The sequence below is a fragment of the Panicum virgatum genome, chromosome 2N (genome assembly GCF_016808335.1).
Source record: "Panicum virgatum strain AP13 chromosome 2N, P.virgatum_v5, whole genome shotgun sequence".
In the NCBI taxonomy this organism is placed as follows: Eukaryota; Viridiplantae; Streptophyta; class Magnoliopsida; order Poales; family Poaceae; genus Panicum; species Panicum virgatum.
The window spans coordinates 5737670-5761340 of NC_053146.1; the positions used below are offsets into that span (position 1 = coordinate 5737670).

The 23671-nt window shown below is 50.7% G+C and overlaps 4 protein-coding genes and 1 long non-coding RNA gene across 8 annotated transcripts; 1 reads left to right on the forward strand and 4 right to left on the reverse strand.

Annotated features, from left to right (window-relative positions):
* Nucleotides 1-338: 338 nt before the first annotated feature.
* Nucleotides 339-2166, reverse strand: LOC120659477. 3 transcript variants are annotated; one of them, XR_005669030.1, is made up of 3 exons: nt 2047-2166; nt 1779-1902; nt 339-1697 (listed from the first exon to the last, which is right to left on the reverse strand). It is a non-coding gene; the product is annotated as an uncharacterized LOC120659477 (long non-coding RNA). The 3 variants fall into 3 exon arrangements; XR_005669029.1 differs by having other exon boundaries at nt 339-1702; XR_005669028.1 differs by having other exon boundaries at nt 339-1702; nt 1779-2160.
* LOC120659472 (serine/threonine-protein kinase Nek3-like) lies at nt 1002-10212 on the forward strand. 2 transcript variants are annotated; one of them, XM_039937631.1, is made up of 14 exons: nt 1002-1127; nt 1260-1326; nt 1746-1811; nt 1963-2009; nt 2096-2141; nt 7320-7400; nt 7487-7529; nt 7643-7692; nt 7762-7843; nt 7939-7988; nt 8069-8142; nt 8265-8316; nt 8410-8865; nt 9321-10212. In XM_039937631.1, the coding sequence occupies exons 1-14, from the start codon at nt 1042-1044 to the stop codon at nt 9882-9884; spliced, it is 1764 nt and encodes a 587-aa protein (XP_039793565.1). In that variant the 5' UTR covers nt 1002-1041; the 3' UTR covers nt 9885-10212. The 2 variants fall into 2 exon arrangements, with proteins under 2 accessions (XP_039793565.1, XP_039793566.1); XM_039937632.1 differs by having other exon boundaries at nt 9324-10212.
* A 1125-nt stretch (nt 10213-11337) lies between these two features.
* LOC120659474 (probable ribose-5-phosphate isomerase 3, chloroplastic) lies at nt 11338-13464 on the reverse strand. The gene is made up of 2 exons (XM_039937634.1): nt 12925-13464; nt 11338-12036 (listed from the first exon to the last, which is right to left on the reverse strand). The coding sequence occupies exons 1-2, from the start codon at nt 13456-13458 to the stop codon at nt 11602-11604; spliced, it is 969 nt and encodes a 322-aa protein (XP_039793568.1). The 5' UTR covers nt 13459-13464; the 3' UTR covers nt 11338-11601.
* Nucleotides 13465-13943: 479 nt separating this feature from the next.
* Nucleotides 13944-18385, reverse strand: LOC120659475 (PHD finger-like domain-containing protein 5A). The gene is made up of 3 exons (XM_039937635.1): nt 18072-18385; nt 16381-16990; nt 13944-14691 (listed from the first exon to the last, which is right to left on the reverse strand). Exon 3 carries the CDS (start codon nt 14672-14674, stop codon nt 14345-14347), a length of 330 nt encoding a protein of 109 aa, XP_039793569.1. The 5' UTR covers nt 14675-14691; nt 16381-16990; nt 18072-18385; the 3' UTR covers nt 13944-14344.
* Nucleotides 18097-20340, reverse strand: LOC120659473. The gene is made up of 4 exons (XM_039937633.1): nt 20274-20340; nt 18897-20192; nt 18334-18421; nt 18097-18141 (listed from the first exon to the last, which is right to left on the reverse strand). Coding segments are annotated over exons 2-3 (1287 nt in total). The 5' UTR covers nt 20183-20192; nt 20274-20340; the 3' UTR covers nt 18097-18141; nt 18334-18420.
* Between the last annotated feature and the right edge of the window lie 3331 nt (nt 20341-23671).

The following is a 23671-nucleotide window of genomic DNA, read 5'->3' on the forward strand; positions in this document are numbered from 1 at the left end:
CCAGTTTAAAATGCAACATTTTCATATTACACTGGGAAACACAACAATTCAGGTGAAATTCCCTTGTCCCAAATGGCTGAAACTCCCCTGATGATGCCATGAGAAGAAAAGAGCACAAAGGGTTGTTGGTACTGCTAATTAGGTGAACGCATGCAAGCTGTAGTATGTATCAACCGTTGATCCTCGTGATTAGCTACTCGGTTGGTGTCACGAGAATCAGTACGATCCAGCCACCGAATTCCGGCATATTTTCACTCACAAATTCTGCCCAGGGACGATCAGGTTCGTCCAAGAATTTCTTGCTAAGCCTTTATGGCCGGCCTGTACAACGAAACGCGTATGAATTCCGCTATCACGGGGCGGCGATACGAATCAGCACATAAAGAATGATCGAGTACACCCAGCACTAATCCAATCATTTTTTTAGTCAAATCCTCTCTCTCTCTCTCTCTCTCTCTCTCTCTCTCTCTCTGCACTTTTAAAACTTTGAAAGCCTCTCGCAAGCACAGCCAGCCCTCCATTTCGTTGTCGGCATGTCAACCCTCCCTCCCTCCCTCTCTCTTTCTTTCTCCGGTGCACTCCATCAGCCATACTTTCTCGCTCTAAAAATGGGAGCCGAGCAGTGAGGACGAAGAACAGGAACCAGGTGCCCTTCATCCATTAGCTAGCCGACGAGGTAAGGAACCCATTCATTCTCTTTCCTCCACTTTAAGCATCGATGTTGATTCACATTTATCAAGAGCAGAGCCGATTGCCATCAAGTTGATCCGATCCATTGCAATTTCAATCCTCCATGCGATCAGTTCTTGCTTCGTTCCCAGATTCTCCTTTTTCATTTTCTCTCTCCCTCCATGTTGTTGTTTTGGATTGGGAACTCCATAGGTTCTTGAGCTGTTCAAAAAATCGTACTTCCAAAATTTGAAGCGGTTCTTGATTTGCTTGGGACATGTGCGTCTGATAAGTGATAACTTCTCTCTTAAATTCCTCTTCAAAAGCATCCTCCGCTCTGCAGGTGAATTCCGAACCAGGAGCACCACAGGAATGGAGCAGTACGAAGTGTTAGAGCAGATTGGGAAGGGTTCATTTGGGTCTGCGCTCCTGGTGAGGCACAAAGTTGAGAATAAGAGGTGAGGCGGCCGGCAGATGGTGACACTGTCCTGTGAATTCTCTAGATTGATATGCATGGACTCTTCTTCTTCCTTGCATGGTGTCACTCCTCTGAAACCTGGCCCATTTCATTTCATTTCATTTCATTTCAGGTATGTCTTGAAGAAGATCCGCCTCGCCCGCCAGACCAATCGGTGCCGCCGATCAGCGCACCAGGAGGTTTGCTTACACTCTATTCCCATTGTTCCCTGTGGCGTCATAATTTGAGATTGGTTGACTCTTGCAGTTACCAATTAGCTTCCTTGTGAAAAAAGAGGTTTAAATTTTCATGCTGAACAGGACATAATACCTTCTTGAAGCACTCTTCATGGTTTAGCAACATTCCTTGTGGTCCCAATTCTGATGAACAATTTGAATTTGACTCTGAACGTAAATGAATGGGAAAGTTTAATTTGTAAAAGGGAGAGAGTTTGAGCTCTTGAACCGGTCAAACGTCTTTGTTTCCTTGTAGGGCATTCTTGACTGCTCTCCAAACAGATCTGTTCTCTGTTTGTCATGACTCATGATCTTGCGCTCGTACATGCATAAACCTACACTAATCATGTGAAAATTCACCAGCTTGTTGAATTTTCATACAGATGGAGCTCATTGCAAAAGTAAGGAACCCTTACATTGTGGAGTACAAAGAGGCTTGGGTAGAGAAGGTGAGCATGGTCCCCCATCCTTGCTGTGGACAGTTTCAGCATCCTAAGGGCACTCTTCGGTCTTGTTCCTTTCCTTGATGTTTCAATGGTCCTGATGAAGGATGTATATGTCCATAATTGCTTGAAAACGAACGATTTTTGTTGTTATCAGGGTTGCTACGTGTGTATTGTCAACGGTTACTGCGAGGGTGGGGACATGTATGTCTAGTTGTGGAAATATATCTCCAATACGTACCTGTAGTATGTATTAAAATTCTGATCTTTTTTTTCCCCGGTTTGTGCAGGTCAGAAGCCATTAAGAAGGCTAAGAGCAACCATTTCTCAGAAGAGGTGGTTAAATAGTCCGAATTCTGTGTGAAGGAGGAGATGATGGCTTGTATTCCTCCAACCCTAGAAGGGTAGGTATATATAATACTGATACATGGGCCTCTAGACGGGCCTCTGTACACATGGGCTCAATATACTCCAACCCCCCCCCCCCCCCCCCCCCCCCCCGCAGTCTGAACTACCGGCGCAGCGGTGTTCAAGACTGGACAACAAGAAAGCTAACACCCCCCGCAGTCTGAACAACCGACGCAGCAGTGTTCAAGACTGGACAAGAAGAGAGTACAAATGGCAAATACCCCCCGCAGCCACAACTAGCCACTGGCTATGTTGAGGCTGGATCGAAACTCTGAGAAGGTCGAGGAGGGCAGCCCCTTGGTGAAGATGTCAGCAAACTGGGAGGTAGTCGGGACATGGAGTACCCGAACATCGCCGATTGCGACTCTGTCGCGCACGAAGTGTAGGTCGATCTCCACGTGCTTCGTCCGCTGATGCTGGACGGGGTTGGTGGAGAGATACACGGCGCTGACGTTGTCGCAGTAGACGAGCGTGCTCTTGGCGAGCAGGCTGTGGAGCTCCGCCAAGAGCTGTCGTAGCCAGGACGCCTCCGCCACGCCGTTAGCGACAGCCCGGTACTCCGCCTCGACACTGGAGCGGGAGACAACCGGCTGCCGCTTGGACGACCAGGAGACCAGGTTGCCGCCCAGGAAGACGGCGTAGCCGGAGGTGGAGCGACGAGTGTCCGGGCAGCTAGCCCAGTCAGCGTCGGTGTAGACCACCAGCTCAGCAGAGGACGAGCGGTGAAGTACCAGGCCGAGGTCCACAGTACCACGGACGTACCGGAGGAGACGCTTCAGCGCAGCAAGGTGTGACTCCCGGGGATCATGCATATGGAGACAGACCTACTGAACAGCGTAGGTGAGGTCCGGCCTGGTGAAGGTGAGGTACTGCAAAGCGCCGACCAGACTCCGGTAGGCAGTAGGATCAGCCACCGGATCACCCAGATCAGTAGGCAGCTTCACCTGAGTGTCGACTGGAGTGGAGCAGGGCTTGCAATCAGTCATCCCAGCCCGCTCCAGAATATCGAGGGCGTACTGCCGCTGGTGAAGAAGAAGACCAGACGGGAGAGGCTCAACAGTGACGCCCAAGAAGTGGTGGAGCTGACCGAGATCCTTCATAGCGAACTCCTGCTGCAGAGAGGAGATGACACTCTGAAGCAACTGCTGACTGGAAGCTGTGAGCACAATGTCATCGACATATAGCAGCAGATATGCCGTCTCATCCCCACGGCGGTAGATGAAGAGAGACGTGTCAGACTTGGCCTCGGTGAATCCCAGTGTCATCAAGAACGTGGTGAACCGAGAGTACTAGCCCAAGGGGCCTGCTTCAGTCCATAGAGAGACTTGTTGAGCCGGGAGACCATATCCGGACGACTCGAGTCCACAAATCCCGCTGGCTGAGAGCAGTAGACAATCTCTGACAAGGTGCCGTAAAGAAATATATTCTTCACATCCAGCTGGTGCACAGGCCAAGTGCGCGAGAGCGCAAGCGAGAGGACCGTGCGCACCGTAGCGGGCTTCACGACCGGGCTGAAGGTCTCATCATAGTCCACACCAGGTCGCTGAGTGAACCCCCGGAGAACCCAGCGAGCCTTGTAGCGCTCCAGTGTGCCATCAGCCCGACGCTTGTGCGTCCAGATCCACTTGCCATTCACCACATTGCAACCAGACGGACGCGGCACGAGGTCTCACGTCTGGTTGGCAAGAAGAGCCGCGTACTCCTCTTCCATCGCGCGACGCCAGTGAGGATCCGCCAAGGCGTCGCGGACAGAGGAGGGTACCGAAGAGACCCGCGGCTCTCCCTCGGTGGCGGAGAGAGTCGTGGCCTGGGACGCCATCCGCCGAGTCACCATGGGATGGATATGCCGAGGATCCCGATTGATGACCGGCGGGTGGTACACCTCCGGCTCAGCTCGAGAGGGAGCCGGAGGTGGCGGCGGCGGCGACGGCTCCGGTGTCGGCGTCGCAGGAGTCTCTGGAGCAGGAGGCGGCGCCGGTACACCTGCACCGGCTCAGCGTACCGCTGCGGTGTCGGGGTCGGCGCCGAGCGGCGCCGGTACACCTGCACCGGCTGAGCGTACCGCGCAGGTGTAGGGGAAGGCACCAGGGCCGCGCGTGGCGCAGCGGGTGACACCGGGTCTGCGCGCGGCCCGACCGGAGGTCCGGGGACCGCGCGTGGCGCGATCGCGGGCACCGGGGCCGCGCTCGGCGCAGCAGGGATCACTGGAAACGGTGCCGGCGTGCCGGGAAAACCTGCAGGAAAAGGACAGACATGTAACGGTGGTTGAACCACTGGGTCAGTCGGAAACAGAGACTCCAGCTCGGGGTCAGGAGAAGGTGTAGAGGAGATGGAGTAGGGGAAATCCGACTCGTCGAAGATGACGTGTCGGGAGATCAGGACGCGGCGAGTGGTGAGGTCAAAGCATCGGTACCCCTTGTGGTCAGGGGTGTAACCGAGGAACACACAACGAGTCGAGCGGGGCGCCAGCTTGTGAGGAGTGGTGGCGGAGGTGTTAGGGTGACACGCACACCCGAAGACCCGAAAGTGGTCGTAGCGAGGAGGGGTACCGAAGAGAGCGTGGTGTGGAGTGGGAGCAGGAGAAGCACTGGACGGAAGGCGGTTGAGCAGGTAGGTGGCGGTGTGGAGGCTCTCAGCCAGAAGCGCGGGGGCAGGGAAGCCTGGATCAGAAGGGTGCGCACGACGTCGTTCGTCGTGCGAATCATCCGCTCAGCCTTGCCGTTCTGAGGAGAGGTATACGGACAAGACATACGCAGCTGAACACCCCGAGACAGGAAGAAGGAACGGGAGGTGGAGTTGTCAAACTCCCTCCCGTTGTCACACTGGACGGCCTTAACAGTGAGGCCGAACTGAGTGGACACCCAGGCAAAGAAGTGGAGTAGGGTGGGGAAGGTCTCAAACTTGGCGCGCAAAGGAAACGTCCAAGAGTAGTGCGAGAAGTCGTCGACCACCACTAGATAGTACTTATAACCAGAAAGGCTAAGTACAGGAGAGGTCCACAGGTCACAGTGAACAAGATCGAATGCACGCGTCGCATGCGAAGAAGAAGAGGAAAAAGGGAGCCGAACATGACGACCGAGTTGGCACGCATGACAGAGGGGCTGAGCAGGAGCCCTAGTGCCAGGAACATCGGTACTACGACCGAGCTGAGCCAGAACGTCGCGGCCAGGGTGACCAAGACGACGGTGCCAAGTGGTGGAAGACGGCGTCGCGGCAAAAGCGGCAGACAAGACGGCCAGGGCGAAGAAGAAGAAGAGAGTGGTGCAGCGGAAGAAGGAAGGCGAAGGGTGTAAAGGGGCCCGTGCTGTCACACCGGAGTAGCGGACGCCAGGAGGCCGAATCCTTTACAGTGAGGCCAGAAGAATCAAACTCGATGGAACAAGAATTGTCAGCTGTAAACTGACGAATGGAAAGAAGGTTATGAACCATCTGAGGAGCAACAAGGACATTGGAAAGACGAAAAGAGCTAGGAGCAGAACCCACGGCGGTGACAGGAAGGCAAGACCCGTCACCAACCATGATGGAAGAAGGACAAGAGGGGTGTGGGGGCCGGACAGAATAGAGGATACCGGCATGTGGGGTGGTGGGGAAGAAGGCACCCGAGTCGGCGATCCACTCGGTGCAGACCGGCGGCGTCCGCCCCATGGCGCTGAAGGACTGCGCCAGTGCGGCCTGGTCGCACCCCCAGGCCAGGTCGGCTGCTAGCTGGGTGGAGCGGGCGGGGTCCAGAACGGCGCGAACAGGGGAGCAGCAGCGGCGAGCATGGCCGCTGGCCGAGACTGAGGACGAGGCGCGGCAGGCGCAACAGCCTGCGCAGCGGCGAGAGAGGCAGCGGCCCGCGTGGGGTCCCTGGGCGCGACGGCTCGCGCGGCGGGCGCGGCGGCCTGCGCGGCGTGCGCTGCGGCGAGGGAGGCGGCGGCCCGCGCGGCCTGCACGGCGTGCACCCGCGCAGCGAGCGCGACGGGTGCGACGGAGGCCTGCGCGGCATGCGCGGCATGCGCGGCGTGTGGACGCTTGCAGCGAACCGCAGCGGTCTGCTCGATGGCAGCTAGTGCGTCGAGCTCGCATCGCAGGGCACGCCAGGCCGCAGTGGCAGGGGCCGCGGCAGCGCCGCCCACGGGCGCAGTGGCCACGGGGGCGGCGGTGGGGGGCGGCTGCGCAGTAGCGGACTGGTCCCACACGCGCTGCTCCCCCGGAACAGAGCCCGCGGCCCACGCGCTGCGCGTCCCGGGAGCAGAGGTCGCCGGGAACGTGGGCGCTGAGGTCGCCGGGGGCGCCTGCGCGAATCGGAGCAGCGGAGAGGGGGGGCGCCCCGACGGGCGGCTGCAGGGGCGGGACAGCCCCGACAGGCGGCTCGCCTGCGCGAGCAGCTCTGGCCGCGGCGGCCCAGGCGAGCGGGGCAGAGGAGGGCCCCCCGCAGTGGCGGCGGCTGCTGGAACAGAGGCCGCGCCTCCCGCGTCCTGGGCACCCACGCCGCACCAAGAGCGGCCTGGGCTTGCAGAGGGCCCTGCTGGGCGGCAGGGGCGGCCGCAGCAGCCTGCTGGGCCGCGGCCAGGTGCACGGCGGCCTGCTGGGCGGCGCCGGCGGCCGTGGTAGTAGCACCCGCGGCGGCTCCGGCAGCACCCCAAGTGGCGGCGCCAGCACCCGCAGCGGCGGCGGTGGCCGCGGCTGCGGGATCTGCGGCGGCACGGATCTGCGGGCAGGGGGCCGCTGCGGCCCAGGCAGAGGGGCGCAGCGCCTGCTGCAGGGGAGGCGCGGGAGCAGAGGAAGAAGAGGGGAGGGGAGGGGAGGGGAGGGAAGAAGGGGGCAGAAGGACGGCGCCGGGAGGGGCGGCGCCGGCGGCCAGCCATGGAGGCCGGCGGCGGCGGCTGCAGAGTAGGGAAAAAAATCTAGCTCGATACCATGAAGGAGGAGATGATGGCTTGTATTCCTCCAACCCTAGAAGGGTGGGTATATATAATATCTATACATGGGCCTCTAGACGGGCCTCTATACACATGGGCTCAATATACTCCAACACTGTGGCATGGCTGTTCTATATCCACACATTCTGCTTACTGCGATTTGCACCTTTGTTGTGTTCATTTTCTTTTCTTCCGAATGCAGAGGCTTTGTATGTGGCTTGTGCAGCTCCTCATGGCACTTGATTACTTGCATGTCAATCATATCCTTCATCGCGATGTCAAGGTTGTAAGATTCATAGCATTTATTTTATCCTTACAATGGACTCATGCTGCTTGAGTGATAATCATCATACCTTGTAACTGTTTCAGTGCTCAAATATATTTCTCAAAAAGGACCAAAACATACGGCTTGGTAAGAATCCTATTGTCAAGTATGTTATTATAAAGTACCATGAATTACAAAGTTCTTCAAATAAATGAAGGTAACATAATAACCTTCTGTTCTGAACATGTGGTCTGAAACAGGCGATTTTGGTCTTGCTAAAGTATTGACTTCTGACGATTTAGCTTGTCCAGTGAGTTTTCTTGCTCAACTATTAGGTGTTTGATGCGTTTCTCATTCTGGTTATGTGCTGCTTCTGAAGGTTGTGGGAACTCCAAGTTACATGTGCCCTGAACTTCTTGCTGACATTCCATATGGTTCCAAGTCTGATATATGGTCCCTTGGTAAGGTTCTATACAGCAATATTCAGTTCCATCTATTCTTCTGAACACTGAGTTTCTGTTGTCGTGGCTAAACTCCTGCAATCTCCATTCTCAAGGCTGTTGCATCTATGAGATGGCTGCTTTAAGGCCTGCATTTAAAGCATTTGTGAGTAGCATCTCATAGTTTTCATGAAAACTAATTTTACAGTAAGCTGCGTCTTCATTGGTGATTTTCAACTCTTACAGGATATGCAAGCACTGATAAACAAAATTAACAAGTCTGTTTTAGCTCCTCTACCAACTATGTACTCTGGTGCATTGTAAGTCCTCCCCCTGTACAACTTACATACAGTCCTGGTGAAATCGTTATGACAATCAAGGATATAGTATCTTTTTGGCTTTAATACGAAATATTCATAAAATCTTTCTTGTGGTCATACAGTAAGGGACTCGTCAAAAGCATGTTACGCAAAAGTCCAGATCACAGACCAAGTGTATGTGTTGGTTCACCATCACCCCCATCACTGTAACTTGCACCTCACCCAAAGTTCTGAACTTATCCATGCATCATGTTTCCTTTGTTTCAGGCTGCAGAACTGCTTAAGCATTCGCACCTTCAGCCCTACGTGTTTGATCTCCAATTGAAGTCTACTCTTCCTCGTAATTTGTTCTCTGCTAAGCTCCCTAACAAACACGACACAAATAAGGCAGCGCTTTCCAATGCTGAAGACAATTGCAAACTCAATTACAGAAAGAGCCATTCATTTAAACTAGAGAGGGCAGTAAAACTTGACCAAGAGACTGATACATATGGTCCTAGTTCTACCAGAACTGGGAAGGATTGTCCAGAATTGCTGAGTGAACAAATGGAGGGATTGTCAATCCAAGTTACCAAAAATATTGTTGATGAAGCGATACATGAGAAGCATTCAAAAGCTACAAGGCCTCCTACTCCTACTCCTACTCCAAGAAGGTCATCATCAACACCTAGAAGACGACTAGAACCTTCAAGGACATTTCATGCTAGAACTACTCACAAGGAGGTATGAAGTATCTGACCATTTGAAATGTTAAACATGTTGTTGGTAGCATCAACATCCATTCATATTTTCACCGATTGTTGATATTACCAGTCCCTAGCCACTAGACACCTTTAATTAAGGCACCAACCTATAATTCAGAAAATGCATATTTTACAAAACCAGATATTAGTTTCTCAAACGATATTTTGCTGTAAGGTTACTTTTTATCTTTTGGTGCATGTCTGAAGATTTTTTTTAATAATAGCTTGTTAACTTCGAAGTATTTTGAACAGGTGAAGAAAATATTATTTACTTAAGATTTGAATTCCAACCTTCTGATGTTTCAACTTTTGATACCAGCAGGATTTTTTGTATTAACAGCTTGTTAAATTTGAAGTATTTTGCATAGCTGAAGAAAATATTATTCATCTAACTTTTGAATTCTGACCTTCTGTTGTTTGGACTTCTAATACCAGCAGCCTCCACCGTCAAGGCCTTCACCAGACCAAACGGGTCAAGTTACACGACGAGAATCGCTACCCATGCTTACGAGCAAAACTCCTGAAAAGCAGCAGGCCACCAACATTACCAGATTGAAATCTCCTGATGTTTCAGTAAACTCTCCTCAAATCGACAGAATAGCTGAATTCCCAATGGCATCCTTTGAAAACCCATTACATCGCATCATGAAGCTGACACCACCATCTATCATAGATCAGTCTATCACCAAGGACAAGTGCACTTTCCAAGTGCTCCGAAGTGAAAGTGAAAACTACTCTGACTCTCCTGACATCGACCTTCTTGGTGCTGACAATTCACCCAGAAGCTCATCGGATTGGAGGCAGAAGAGGTTCAACACGAGGTCTTACCAGCAGAGAGCTGAAGCTCTGGAGGGCCTGCTTGAGTTCAGTGCACAGCTGCTGCAGCAGGAGAGATTCGAGGAGCTTGGGATCTTGCTGAAGCCTTTCGGACCTGGTACAGCATCTCCAAGAGAGACAGCCATATGGTTGTCCAGGAGTTTGAAAGAAGTTGGATTCTAACCAGAGGCCTGTAAGTTCAAGACTTAACCAGCAACAACTTTGAACCTTGACAAGCTTCAGGCCACCCTGTACAGTTTCAGTTTTTTTATCTGTGTGCTTCACCCTGAACTGGTCTTTATGGAACACTACGTGTATTCGACGACACTCTTTTATTGACCTGTAATAGCATATTAGATGAATTTATCAATCAGATGAAAATACCTTAGAGGCTTACATGCCTGTGACACTGTACCCCAATTCCCGAAAGTGTGTATTTTGTAATTCCAGCAAGTTGACATCTGGAGAGCCATCTCTATGGTATGGCATGACACTGTTCATTGTCATTGTATTTCGTTTTTTTTTTTGCTGATGTCATTGTATTCTTCAGTTCTGTTCTTACACTATATATCTTGTATTTAAAAACTGTGTCAAAGCTGCCTCATACTGTTCTGCACGACCCATAGATAAACAATTAACATTTCTTCTCCAAATGCAAACCATACAGCTTTTCACAACCACACCAAAGCTCTGAGCATGTCCTTGTACTATAAGCAACTGCTGGTGTGAGAGTGGAGAACATGTCATATAATGGCCTGTGTTTCCTGGGCTCAACATGCATTTGCCATTTTTTTGTTGCTCGTTCTGCCACTATCACAGCAGAAACATCAGAATATCCTTGCTGCAACTCTAAATATCCTCTCTCTGTGCCCTTGCCATTCAGTTCAAGCTAATAAGAGGATACTAGACCAGTAAAATATGATTAAATTTTCTGATCTTGTCAGTTTCCAAGCAATTCAACAGGATGGTAAATTCATGGCCGTATGGAAATAATTGTTGTTAGCCAGTTGCATCCAAGTTCTACTGATGGAAATTAAGAAGTGCTGAACATCTCATTGTCAAAATCAAGCATGCCTATTGATCCTCTCACAACTCAAGTTTCACAATAAGGTCAGGAGACTGATGTCAAATTTCTATTCCAAAGAACATAATACGGAGATAGAGAACTAATTTGCTCTAAGTGGCAATACAGCACTTTGAGCTCTAGTTTAATCAGCTAGCATACACAAACATCTCGTACAACATTTATGCTCACTTTATTTACCAACTACTGCATTTGAAGAGGCAAGTTTGGCATCTTATTCCAATGGTTTTCCTTAATAACAGCTTCTCAATTTTTCAGTGGTTACAAGAAAAAATTGCGTCAAATGATCATTTCGTAGTCAATTAGATTGCTACACTGATTTTACATATATGCATAAAGGACCCAAGTTTATTCATAATTTAGTAGTGCACAGGATGTCAAAGATGATTAGTCTGACAGGTCCCTATTTGGAATATGAATGCAGGAGAACATATAAGGAGTACTGAAATATTACTCGTATAGTCCAACAGAAATTATAACCTAGTAAAATGGCTTATATCCAACATTACCACAACAGGCAATCTTCAAGAAGACAATCTAAACATGGGGATGTGAACCAATGGACCATTAGGGAAATATATTTATTGAAGCATGTTAAGAAAAAAACTTGACGGGAAGGGCAGACCGCCCCCGCTTTGATATTAAGAGGATGCAAGTCTCGAACCCTGGTTGGCTGACTGAGAGCGCACTCCAGTCGCCACCAGCCTGCGAGAGTGCTTGCATTTATTGAAGCATGTTATTGACTGCTTTTACACCAATAGCTTACACAACAAAAAGAAGAACCATAAATTCAACACCAACAAGTAACCCAAAAACTCACTTCGTTTTGACACTGACACCATCTGATCCAGCAATGATCACTGAACTCGCCATGTTCAAGAACAACCCATGGTCAACAACTCCTTCCAAAGCTGCAATTTCCATCCCTGCTGCCAATGCATCCTTGATTGGCGTCTTGAAGTATAAATCAACAATGTAGTTTGAGTTGTCAGTAACATAGGGCTTGTCACCTTCCAATCTTAGCTTTGCCTCAACTCCTTCCTCCTTAAATAGTTCCTGCAATCTTACTAGGTTGTACTTCCAGCAGAACTGCACAACCTCCACTGGCATGGCTAGACCACTTCCTCCTAATCCAGCAACAAGTTTTGTCTCATCAACAATAACAATAAACTTGTCTGATGCAGCCTCAACCATCTTCTCACGAAGAAGGGCACCACCCCGCCCTTTCACAAGGTTAAGATCTGGGTCAACCTGTTTTAAAAAGAATTCAAGTTAATTAGCTAAAACATAGTAGCAGTTTTGCATGCAACAGGAACAAAAAGCCCAAATATCAGTAGAAAGCATGGAGAAGAGTTACATAAAGTTGGGAAATATTGACCAAAAGGGCATGTTTGGGTTGATGATATTTCATTGGATGATATGGGTCTATGGGATGCAGTTCAAAGTTGGACTAAGTACAATACTTTCCAACAAAAATGCCACTCACCCAAACACCCCACTAAAGCTGCTATTTGAAAGCATGTATGAAGGTGTAATCTTTACCATTTTTAATTTTTACATATAGCAAAAGTTCACATTGGCAGAGCAGGTCGGAAGAAATTCAGATTGCAATGGTTTATTTTGTGTGAAAGAAACAGCATGATAGCTCTTCTCCTTAGATTTTTTTTAGTGTAGCTCTTCTCCTTGGAGTGAGCAATCGCTTAACTCACAGATAAGCTAGAATCTAAAATGAGACCTCATCAGTTGCCAGCAAGCTCACGAGCCAAAATCCTATTAGCCTTTTTTTTACTTTTGACCATTCCCAAAGCCACCACCAAGAATCATCACAACTTCCATCTTTTAACTGAGGGCAAAGGTACCCAGATAAAGACCAAAACGCCCGTTTCCTCCATGAAAAGCAACAGCAAGATGACATAACAGACGGGCTCATCTTTCATGCAGTAACAGCAACAGGAGAGAGTATGTGCAAAGTCAAACCTTCGATGTCCAAATTTTAGAGGACAGCTACTCTAGCTCGCCAGGCGTTACTACCAATTAACAGCAGATGATTCATTTTGTGCAAAGATTTCCAAGGAACCATCGAATGATTTGATTGGCTTATACACACACAACGAAAAAAGAAGCAAGAATGAGGCGGACCTCGTCGGCGCCGTCGATGGCGAGGTCGATGTGCGGGTGGTCGTCGAGCATGGAGAGAGGGATGCCGAGCGACTGCGCCTGCTCGAAGGTGCGCTTGGAGGTGGGCACGCCGACGATCTTCTCGAGCTTGCCGGAGGCGAGGAGCGCGCCGATCTCGGCGACAGCGAAGGCGGCCGTGGAGCCCGTCCCGAGCCCCAGCACCATCCCGCTCTGCACCGACTCCACCGCGCGCACCGCCGCCAGGCGCTTGAGGTCGTCCTGCGTCAGCGCCGCCGCCGCCGGCGCGGACAGCGCGCGGACGACGCCGAGGCGGGCGCGCCGCGCCGCGGTGACGTGGCGCGCGGCGGCCGGGTGGAGGCGGACGGAGATGGCGGTGGCGGCCATGCGGGCGGCGCGTGTGGCTGGGTGGGTGGTGGTGGGAGGCGCTGGAGCTCGCAGGGTTGAGGTGAAGCGAGGAGTGTGGGGGAGGAGGCGGCGGCGAGGCGATGGGGAGTTGGTGGTGGAGGGAGTGGTGGCGGCGATGGTGATCGTCATAGGTTGGGGTTGGTGGTGACTTGGAAGGCCAGGGCTTTTTCTTGCCAAGTAATTCTTTTCTTGATATTTATTTTGACAACAAATAAATGCATTTTGGCTGCCACGTAGGACGGCAGCATCTCCCTTTTTAGAATGGCTCCAATGGCTACATCCAAATCAAAGACTTGTATGGAAATCATCATCACTTTGGGTTTGGGGTGTAGGAAATAGGCAGGAGCACTGTAGCTGTCCAAAGTCCATTTGAAAATGACAGCTTGAATTGCACCCCCTCTAAAACCTTAGCAATGACAAACTAAATCAAATGCAGTCTGAACATTTTGCAATACACCAAAACCATAGATCAGAACTAACCCGCAGAAATTGCTATCCAAGCAAACTTATTTACAGACCTTCAGTTGTACCTTCGGATTTGCCTTATACATTTCAGAAACTGGGGGTTACGATGAACCCAGTCTCCCCATTTCCTGCAACAGGGAGGGAATCCATGAACAATTAGACCTGTGCATCTGGTCAGGTGTTTATTTCAATAATGCGTCATTCTTGACTGCCAAACTTCCTTCTCGCTACAGTTTCTAGACATATAAACATGGTACATTCTGAGCCCATCTACTAATTCACTAATCAGTTTGTTCCCAGCTGATAGATAGCACCGTGTCAGGCAGATCAGGCATGCCCAACTGCAAGTCACTAATTTTACATCAGTTGGCCAAAATCAGATGCAAATTATGGAACAGAAAAGGCACATCTCACTTCACATTTCAAGGCACCATTCTTCACCATTAACATAATGCGAAAAGCAAACTGTTGCCACTACATCCTACTCCCGGTATCGACGAACACAACTCATCACGAGGCCAAGAGAACATGAAAGCAACAGCTTCTCCCATCACCTCTTCTTGAACCCATACTTCTTGCGCTCGTAGAACAGATCAGTCTTGGCGCTACCGAGGTTGACAATCTTGGGGCACCCGTCCCGCTTCTCCTGCTGCATGCACTCCTTGCAGTAGTAGGCATCCGAGATACCCACACCACCGCAGATGACACAACGCCCTTGGAACGACCCGTAGTTGCACTCATCGCAGACGCGTACCAGCGTGCATGGCCGCACATATGAGTCACAGATGACAAACTTGCCGTCACACTTCTCGCACAGCCGCCCAATGGCGATGCCTGGCTGCTTCCGGCACATGATCAGATCAGGATGGTGCTTCGCCATGGCTGTCAGATGCTAACCTGAGAGAGTGTGACAGGTTAGCTGATACATTATGTCAAGTAATGCCATAGTTTGTCAGTTACAGAAAAACAGGAAAGAAAAACATATTAATAGTGTAACACAACATCTCCAGTCCATGCAAAGCAATTCAATTTATTTACATTGATAGCAATTGGAGAAAGTTTTGCCCTTTTTGCGACTCTACCACTAGGTTCTTTTTTTTTCTGTGTTTGACTCCACCAAAGCATGACTTTTTTTCTTTAACAAAACCACCAAGATATCCTATAAAAATGCTAGGAGGACCGCTCTCAGTATACATCATTGCTTCTCACTAACAGTAAACTTCTTGGCATGGCAACATATATACTACATATTGCTTCAATAATATTACGTGATCATTACAATTTGAAATCATGTCCTCATTCTGCAACTTTGAAATAGCATGTTAAAGAATTCTTAGAATTGCACCCAATTCTAACCATCCAGCTGTATGGATTAATCCCTTCCACAAAGAAGAGGTTCAGCATACTATGGGTAGCATTCAGAGCTACAAGCTATGCCCACATAGGACATTTCTTGCTTCGCCACAGGTAGGTAAGATTGCAATCTGTAACACATCTTAAGTAAAAATATGCGGAGTGCAAAGATGTTAGTATGCCTTCTCTAGTTTATGCGGATATGCACTAACACAAGAGTAGACTAACTGTATTATCAGGAAACGAAAAATATGACTGCTGCAAGGTTGGCATGGTTGGTCTACAGCATTGCATTTGTTTGTCATATTTCTATTTCAAATTTGCCCCATGGAAATATGTAAAATATTTCTTGATGTTGCTAGCCTACCCCAACTTGCTTGGGAAAAAAAGGCTATGTTGTTGTTGTTGTTGTTGTTGTTGTTGTTGTTGTTGTTGTTGTATTTCTTGATGTTGCTAAAAAGCCTAAAAGTAATACGTTGGAATAAATGTGTTGGTTTAGACTGTTGACCGACAGCAACCATTTGTGCCGATCTTGATTATATTAACAAGCTTAGTGAGAATCAAGATAAGGAGTGAGTCATTATTTGTTACCAAGATTAGCATCAAATAGACAAACATCCCCCTTCAGAAAAGATAGAAATAAACAGCTCAAATTGTGTTTCCTTCTACTGGAGAATGGAGATATTATATGCAAGGCTGGTAGTGTTTGCAGCAAACAGCTGAATTAACAGCTTGCTTATCTTACCTACACAGACACCCATCTGGAGCTGCTACTAATCTCCTATACAACGCTGCAACCAATCTACTATACAACGCTGCAACCAATGTGAATGAACAGTCGAACCAGCAATTTGCTTGAGGATACTTTTCATTCCACCAGAAATCAAACCGACAGCGGCTTGGAATCAACCCAATGCCTATCAGCTGAAATCACACAGAAGGGGCATACTAGGAGTTCAGATTCTACGAGGTGTCACTGCGGGGCGCCTATCCGCATTCAGCAGCAACAAACCACACGCGCGCCATCTACGCGCAAACTAGCACGTCGACGACAGGTAGCTGTAGGACCAAACCGGCGAGATCTACATGGGCACAGGCAAAGCAGAGCCATATGCTAGCTCTAGCACGCCATCCCATCGTCCGTGCTCAGTAGCGCATGAGTGCGGCGAGCAAAAACCAGGTCCCGGAACAAGGGGATGGGTCCATCCGAGCATACGAGATGGGATCACGTACCGGCGGAAGAGAGGCGGAGCAGGACGGCCGCCGCGGCGCGGCCGAGGGAGGAGGGGCGGCGGGTGGGAGGGTCCGCCGGAAAGAGGGGAGGAGGGAAGCTGGGAGGGGGGCGGCCGGCAAGCAGAGAGGAGGGAGGTGGCCTTGGGGAGTCAGGTTTTCGCGGGCCTGGGCCTTGGAAGGATTGGGATTGGCAGGCCAAGCCCATTAAGCGCTGGACCGCGGGTCGGGATATCGGCCCAAACAAAGCCTCAGACCGTACACCGTCCGGAAAAACTGCTACGTCATCATCACAACCAAAAGAAGAAAAACGGCAAGATCCGTAGTGATCATCATCTTCATCAATAGAGCTAGAGCAAGAACTGCAGAAATTAAGCAGGTCATCCATATATCTTCATCAATAGTGGTCACTGGTTTACTAAGAAACATCCCAAGCCTCATGGTTACAATTAAGAAGATGCTGCTGTGAGTTCATCAGAGAGCAACGACCGGGAGATGCAGGTGCACGAAGAGCAGTAGATTCACCAGAGAAACACGCCCAAAAGGATGCGTCGTTCGCTTGATGCGGCTCAAGTTATATGGACAATCTTGGCGGCCAAAAGGATCTTCAGGCCTAGCAAAAGGGAAAGCAAAAAAAGACATCAGCACTAGCAGTAAATTACCGAAAATAATGTGTGATGCAACTGGCTATGTAATGACTGCCTAGATAACACTTATTGCAACCATCTTATACGTTTCTGTTGATATGCACAGCACATCGCAGAGGATGGAAAAAAAAAGCCAACAAGATAGAAGATACCATCTCTCCTATTTCAGCACTTGCAATATGATGTTGGCAACTTTAGCAGCCACAATAAAACTGAGGACAAAAGCTCAACCCGTCTGTCAAGCTATCACGAGCACCAACTCCAGGTTCACAATTCATCTTTCTACTGAAAATCAGAACAAACAGTATGGAGTAAACCAACAGAACATGATACTTACGTTGTATCTCATCAGTTTTATTTACTTAGTACTGATATGGTTGGATTTCTACATTTATTAGACTCGTAGTGGGATTTTTACATTGGTTCTGCTAGACCTAGTTCAGAAAGAAATGTTATTTGTTACCTAAAAAAACAGGAGCAACCACCAAGCAGCACACAACTAAACTGAAACATTTAACTGTGTAATCAAATGCTTTCAGCAGCAACCGATACCAATATATTTTGGAATTGTATCCATGGTTCTAAATAGCGGGCTAAGGGGTTTAGCGGCTGGACTCTAAAAATAGCTAATAGCGGGCTATTGTGGCTAAATTACATGAGTTCAAATAGTTGTACCCTGCCTCAAATAACTATAGTGGGCCTCTGTTTTCAAGGCATCGCCTAGGCGACAAGGCGGTGGCGGCTCGCCTTGCTTAAGGTCTCGCCTTAGCCCGCCTAGGCGTCGCCTAGGCGATAAGGCAGTGGTGGATCGCCTCGCCTCGCCTTACCGCTTTAAAAACATAGTAGCGGGCTATAGTAGAAGCTATAGTGGGAGATTTAAAACCTTGACTGATTGTATCTAATTAAAGGATTGTTGCAGTGCTTCTACACCCCTAGCAAGCATGCTAATCTAAGATCACCTGAATATCTGCAAAACAGCAGCCTAGCAAAGAAATGATGCTACAGCTGCTTAAAATTACAAGAGAAACAAATTGAAGCAGGGATTACCCCATATCTTGAGCTCCGCATTACCCACCATTCAGGTTCTGCCTTGAAGCAAAACATCAAACCTTTGTTCCTAATGGAATGAATGAGCAGAGTGAATGAAGACTTAGATTGTCAGAACAACCAATCATTTGTTCCTAATGGAATAAAAAGATCCGAGTGAACAAAGACTTAAATTTTCAAAATAGCATGTTGACAACAAATTAAATTTATGCTATACAAGGAACTGGTGACTAAAACAAATGGAAGTACAACAGTACATAACTAGTAGAGGAGGAAGTAACTCGCGATTGTTGAGTTTGAACTTGGAAAAAAAACTCAACTCCAAAGTAGATCCCGCATTTTATAATACTCCGAAAGAAATTTACATCAAGGAGGTTAATGCTTTGCTTTGTGATTAAAATGCATATTTATTATACAGGTCTCATGCTAATACTGAAAATGTAGCTACAACAACACTCATTAATGTAAAACATTATATGCTAATACTGAAAATGTAGCTACAAACAACACTCATTAATGTAAAACATTATAAGCTGGTCATACCAAAACAAGCTTTGTGAATTATTATCTTTTTTTTTCTCTCAATCAAAGAAATCATCCCTAGGATTTTTCTCTCTCCTTGATTTTTCTAATTAAAGGATCATTAAGGTCTCCTGAATCATATAGATGTCTAAGGGATGGATAAGCCCCCTATCCATAGACCATTTAAGCTTCCGTTTAACATGCAGCTTCAGTTACTACTGTTATCTGAAGCAGAGACAGTATCACAAATGAAAACTATGCACAAGCATAACATGATTAGTGCAAAGAAATGAAGGTGCTTACCAGAATTGCCTATCGCAACAGGTATAAATGTGATGTATGAGGCCACAAGGACGTGGTGGAGGGTTAAGCATGACATGTGCATCACAGGCCGGTGACCAGGTGCCAGTACTGAGATCATATTGTGCAAGATAGTTCTCTCCAGCATGGAAGCATACAACGGAGTTTCCACCAATGGAAGGCAGCCAACTGGATGAGACACACAGGCTCCGTGCACCAGCAAAGAGGACGTGATTGTCGATGCTTGTCACAGGCATAGTCCTACCCGACACAAGATCAGCAAACTTGAGAACCAATATCCGTGAAAAGGAGCTGTCATTGTAGCCAACAAGCAAGATCTCTGAGTCCAATTCAACCAACCAAGGTAGGTGGATTTCGTCGCTTGAACATGTCACAATTGTCTTGGGAGGAGGAAGTGCTGGCACAGATGGCGATTCCTCTCCCTCACACCATGGTACTGGTGGCGGCGGATCAATCAGCAAGACATGTGTAAGTCCATCTTCCCAATTCACCACATATAGCTTTCCCTGGTATGGCAGCACCCTGTCCAGTTGGTTCATCTTCCAGCTGCTGATAGTCCATTCAGCATCACCAGCCGACGCAAATGCCACACGCCCAATGCTATGGAGCGCTAGCATCACGGTGATGGCCCCCGTGGCCGTGATATTGACGGCAGCACAAAGCTTGCGGGCTTGATGCAAGTATCGCGAGGCAGAGTACAACCAGTTATTGAAATTATACGGGGAATCGACGGTGAGCTCGTACTCCAGATGGTGCAGCTGATGGGCGAGGCGGCTCATGTCCGGGAACTCGGCGACGTCGCGGGTGAAGGGGTGGAGCAGGCGGACGGCGGTGTCCGCATCGCGCTGCAGGAGGAGGAGGCCGTCGGGGGAGTCGAGGACGCAGTGGTTCTTGAGCTCCGGGAGGGGGACGCGGATGAAGGCGCCGGCGGCGGAGAGGTCGAAGAAGCGGGCGTGGCCGCCGTCCGCGCGGTGGCCCGGGAACCGGCCGAAGCCCTCCGGGAAGAGCATCCAGCAGCGCGGGTGGAAGCGCGGGTCCAGCAGGGCGCGGCCGCGTGGGGAGGCGGCGGCGGCGCGCCATTGGGGGCAGACCGCGCGGAAGCGGACGTAGTCTACGAAACCCCCCGTGGCGAGCACCCGCGCCGCGATGAGCTGCGTCAGGTCGACGTGCAGCGACGCCCAGTCCGGCGCCGGCGCCGCCTTGCGGTCCCCGCCATCGACGCGCAAGGAGACGCCTTGCCGCAGAGGTCCGGCGGCGAAGGCGGCCATCCGACCCCGCCTTTGTTCCCGTGAGCGACCAAATCAAGATCGCGGCGAGGAATACAAAGATCAACCAAGAAAGAGAGAGAGATCAACGCACCCTGCGGATTTTGGGGAATGCGCCCTCGCGCCTGTCGCTTCGCTTCGACTGTCGGTGGTCGAATGGGGTCAGACTTTGGTCAACTGGTCATCAAGTAGTAAACAGCGTGATTATTCTGGTTAAGAAATAGAATTAGTGATCAATTTCTATAATTAATAATTAGTTAGTGATTTATTACATCAGCATCCACGAAAGGGTCAAAGCGAAGAGTGTGTCCCTTCAGCCCCTTTGGCCCCTTGGGCATGTATAAAAGACTGTAATCCCCTCTAATCAATCTAAGGAATCATTCATTCCCTCGATCCTTTCTGTCTTTCACTTTTACTCTACAACACGTTATCAGTCACGCTTTTGCTCTCAATTGAGCAATCGGCCGTCTCGACGAGAACACCACTGACCGCAGGAGAACTCGCCGAGAACACGAAAACAGAGGCTGTTGGCCTCACGTTGGAACTCGCCAAGTTCCACCCTGAAGCAAAAACACAGGGAACTCGACATGAGGAACGAGAACTGAACTTCGGCATCTCGCCAGAAACAACAAATCACCGAGTTCCCAACCCCAAGCAAACTTGCCAAGAACGAAATACTTCAGCATCTCGCCGGAAACGAGGACTCTGCACACCCATGGCAAGAATAACGAGTAAGAACGGATTTGTTCATCTTCATTTCTTTGAATCACAAAAGAAGAACGTACTAATAATCGCCGGCAGCACTGGACGCCACGCCACCAGAATCCTCGCCGTCGACGAGGATACCCGGCACCATTCTTGAACCAAGGCCAACGGCCTGGACCCTCGAGACTTGCCGCAGCGGCTTCAAGCAACTCCATCCCCGCTGCACCCTCCGCCTGCATCGCATCCTTGGCCGCGTGTGGGGGTCCGGCGGCGGCGTTCCACCACGGCCGCGCCAGGTGGCAGTGGCCACCCCCCCCCCCCCCATCCTTGGACGTTCCCGACCGGCGCATCGGGCAGGCGGCCCTCGGCCACGACGCCTTGGCAAGGTCGGCGGCCGGTCCTTCACCGGCGCGTGGGGGCGGCCGCGGCACAACAGCAAAGGGAGTAAAGGGGGAGAGGGGGCGGTGCATGGCGGCGCTCGCCAGCGGCGGTGCGCGCCGGCGACGCACAAGGGGGCGGCCGAACCGACGGCGCCCCATCGGATCAAGCGGCGGCGCGCCCCAAGGGGCATGGAGGCGGCGGCGGCTCCTGGAGGGTTTTACATCCATTGACCCCGACGTCCATGCCACTAGAAAGTTTGGAGACACCTCTATATCATCGCGTTTTTTCGTTTTGACATACACATCATTCCGTCCACCTGCTGTTAAAACTTAACGGATTCTCAGTCCTGACAGGTGGGACCCCCCTATGGAATTGTCTATTGTGCCCCTTACCAAGAGCTTATACCAATGGCGCTGGCAACAACGTCGTCCTCTGCCTCCTCCTCCTCCTCCTGGCCATGAGGCAGTCCCCTGCGGCAGTGCCGACCAAGAAGAAGAAGCTGTGTCGCCGCCCAAGAACAAGAGGAAGAAGAAGGACGCGTCCACGCCTGTGTCCCGGCCGCCGAGGCCCCAATTGCCAAGAAGCACGAGGCCGCCGACGCGCCCACCACTGACGCCAAGACCGCTGCACGGCCCCTCCATCGCTGGCCCACACCCTTGAATCCCGGCCGCCAGGGCGGTCGCGGCGAGGGCGGCCAGGCCGGGCCGCCGCGGGGCGCGGGCGGTCGGGGCGAGGATGGCCAGGGCAGGGCCGCCGCGCGGTGAGGGAGGCCCATGGCGGCGAGCAGGGGCGGCGCCCATGGCCGGCGTGGGCAGGGGGCAGCTGCGGCGAGGGCGGTGGCGCGAGGGTCCACGTGTCCGGGGCGGTGCCGAGCTCTAGGCCGGGCCCACGCTCCTCGATGCCGCCTGCTCGCCGCCGTCGCCCACGCTCCTCGACGCCGCCCGTGCCCGAGCCCACCGCCGCCTCCCACTCCTTGCCTCCCTCTACGGCGCGCGGCCCGGCCTAGAGCTCGGCGCAGCTCGGCTCCGCCGGCCATGCCGCACGCCGAGGAGAGCCGGCGGTGCGCGTCGGGCGGCGACGGGGCCGGTGAGCACGTCCTCCTCCCTCCTTTCCCCTCGGCGTTCCTCCTTCTCCCTCGCACCACCCCTCCTCCTTCCTTCATCCCGCCCGCGCGGCGCCACCCCTCCTCCCTCGCCTGATCCCCACGGCCATAGCGCGGCGGGGCGGCCTCCGCCCGCGGCCCGTGGTGCGCCGGCCAGGGCGCGGCGGGGCGGCCTCCGCCTGCGGCCCGTGGCGCGCAGGCCAAGGCGCAGCGGCGTGCGTGGCAGCCCTGGCCGGCGCGCCGCTCCTCCCTCGCCGGGCGGCCTTGACCTCGCGAGCAAAGGCCGCCAGCGAAAGCATTGCGCGTGGGGGTGTCGTGTGCGCCGTCGTCCGGCTGCTCAGCGAGAATCTCGCCGAGTTCGAGCACGGGCTGGCGCTTGGTCGTGCCCTTGGCCGAACAAAAGCCATCGTCGTCGATGGCCGCGGCAAGTTGCTGCAATGTCTTTGTGCATCTCAGTTAGTCTCAGTTAGTAGTCATTCTGTCCAAAATGGCGTGTATGTCAAAACGAAAAAACACGATGATATAGATGTATCTCCAAACTTTTTAGTGGCATGGACGTCGGGGCCAACTTTTGTAATGGTATACATATAAAAGCCTCCGGCTCCTGGGGGTGGCGGGTTAGGGTTCCCTAACCGCCCCCTTTCCCTACCACTTAAGCGGGCCAGCGATTACAATCCGAGCCGAACGGGCCCCTGGCAGGCCGAGCCGGCTGCAGCCCACAGGCCAAGTCGAGCCGGGCCGCGATTACAAGCAAGCCGAGCCTCCTGAGGCCTTTTTGGCCCTCTTCTCCCATACAATCTTGTATTTAGGCCCCATATATATATATATATATATATTAGGACTGCAGTTCTATATTTTTATATTTGAGGCCCTAGATTGTTCTATTTTAGTCCTCAGACTATTCTAAATTTGCATAATTGTTATATTTAAACTATCAAGTTCGGAAATTAACACCAATGTAATGTGAAAATTATGTTTACTGCAGTAATTGTTCATATATGATCCGTAGATCTCACATTGGTTATGCAAATATTATTTTAGAACAATCTTTTCATGTGCAATTTATTTTATTTGTATCATTACAAATATATCACTTGATTTATATTCTACATCATGTAGAGCTATGCAAAATTAAAATTAAGGTATATAAATTTGAATTTTGGAAAAACATAAGGTAATGGAGACCTAGGCATCGACTGCGATAAATTCTTTACGAATTTATTTGCCCTGAGACCATGCTTTTAGGCAGCAAATTATTTGTCCGTTACTAAAGGTCTACATCTTATGATGATTACCTATAATGT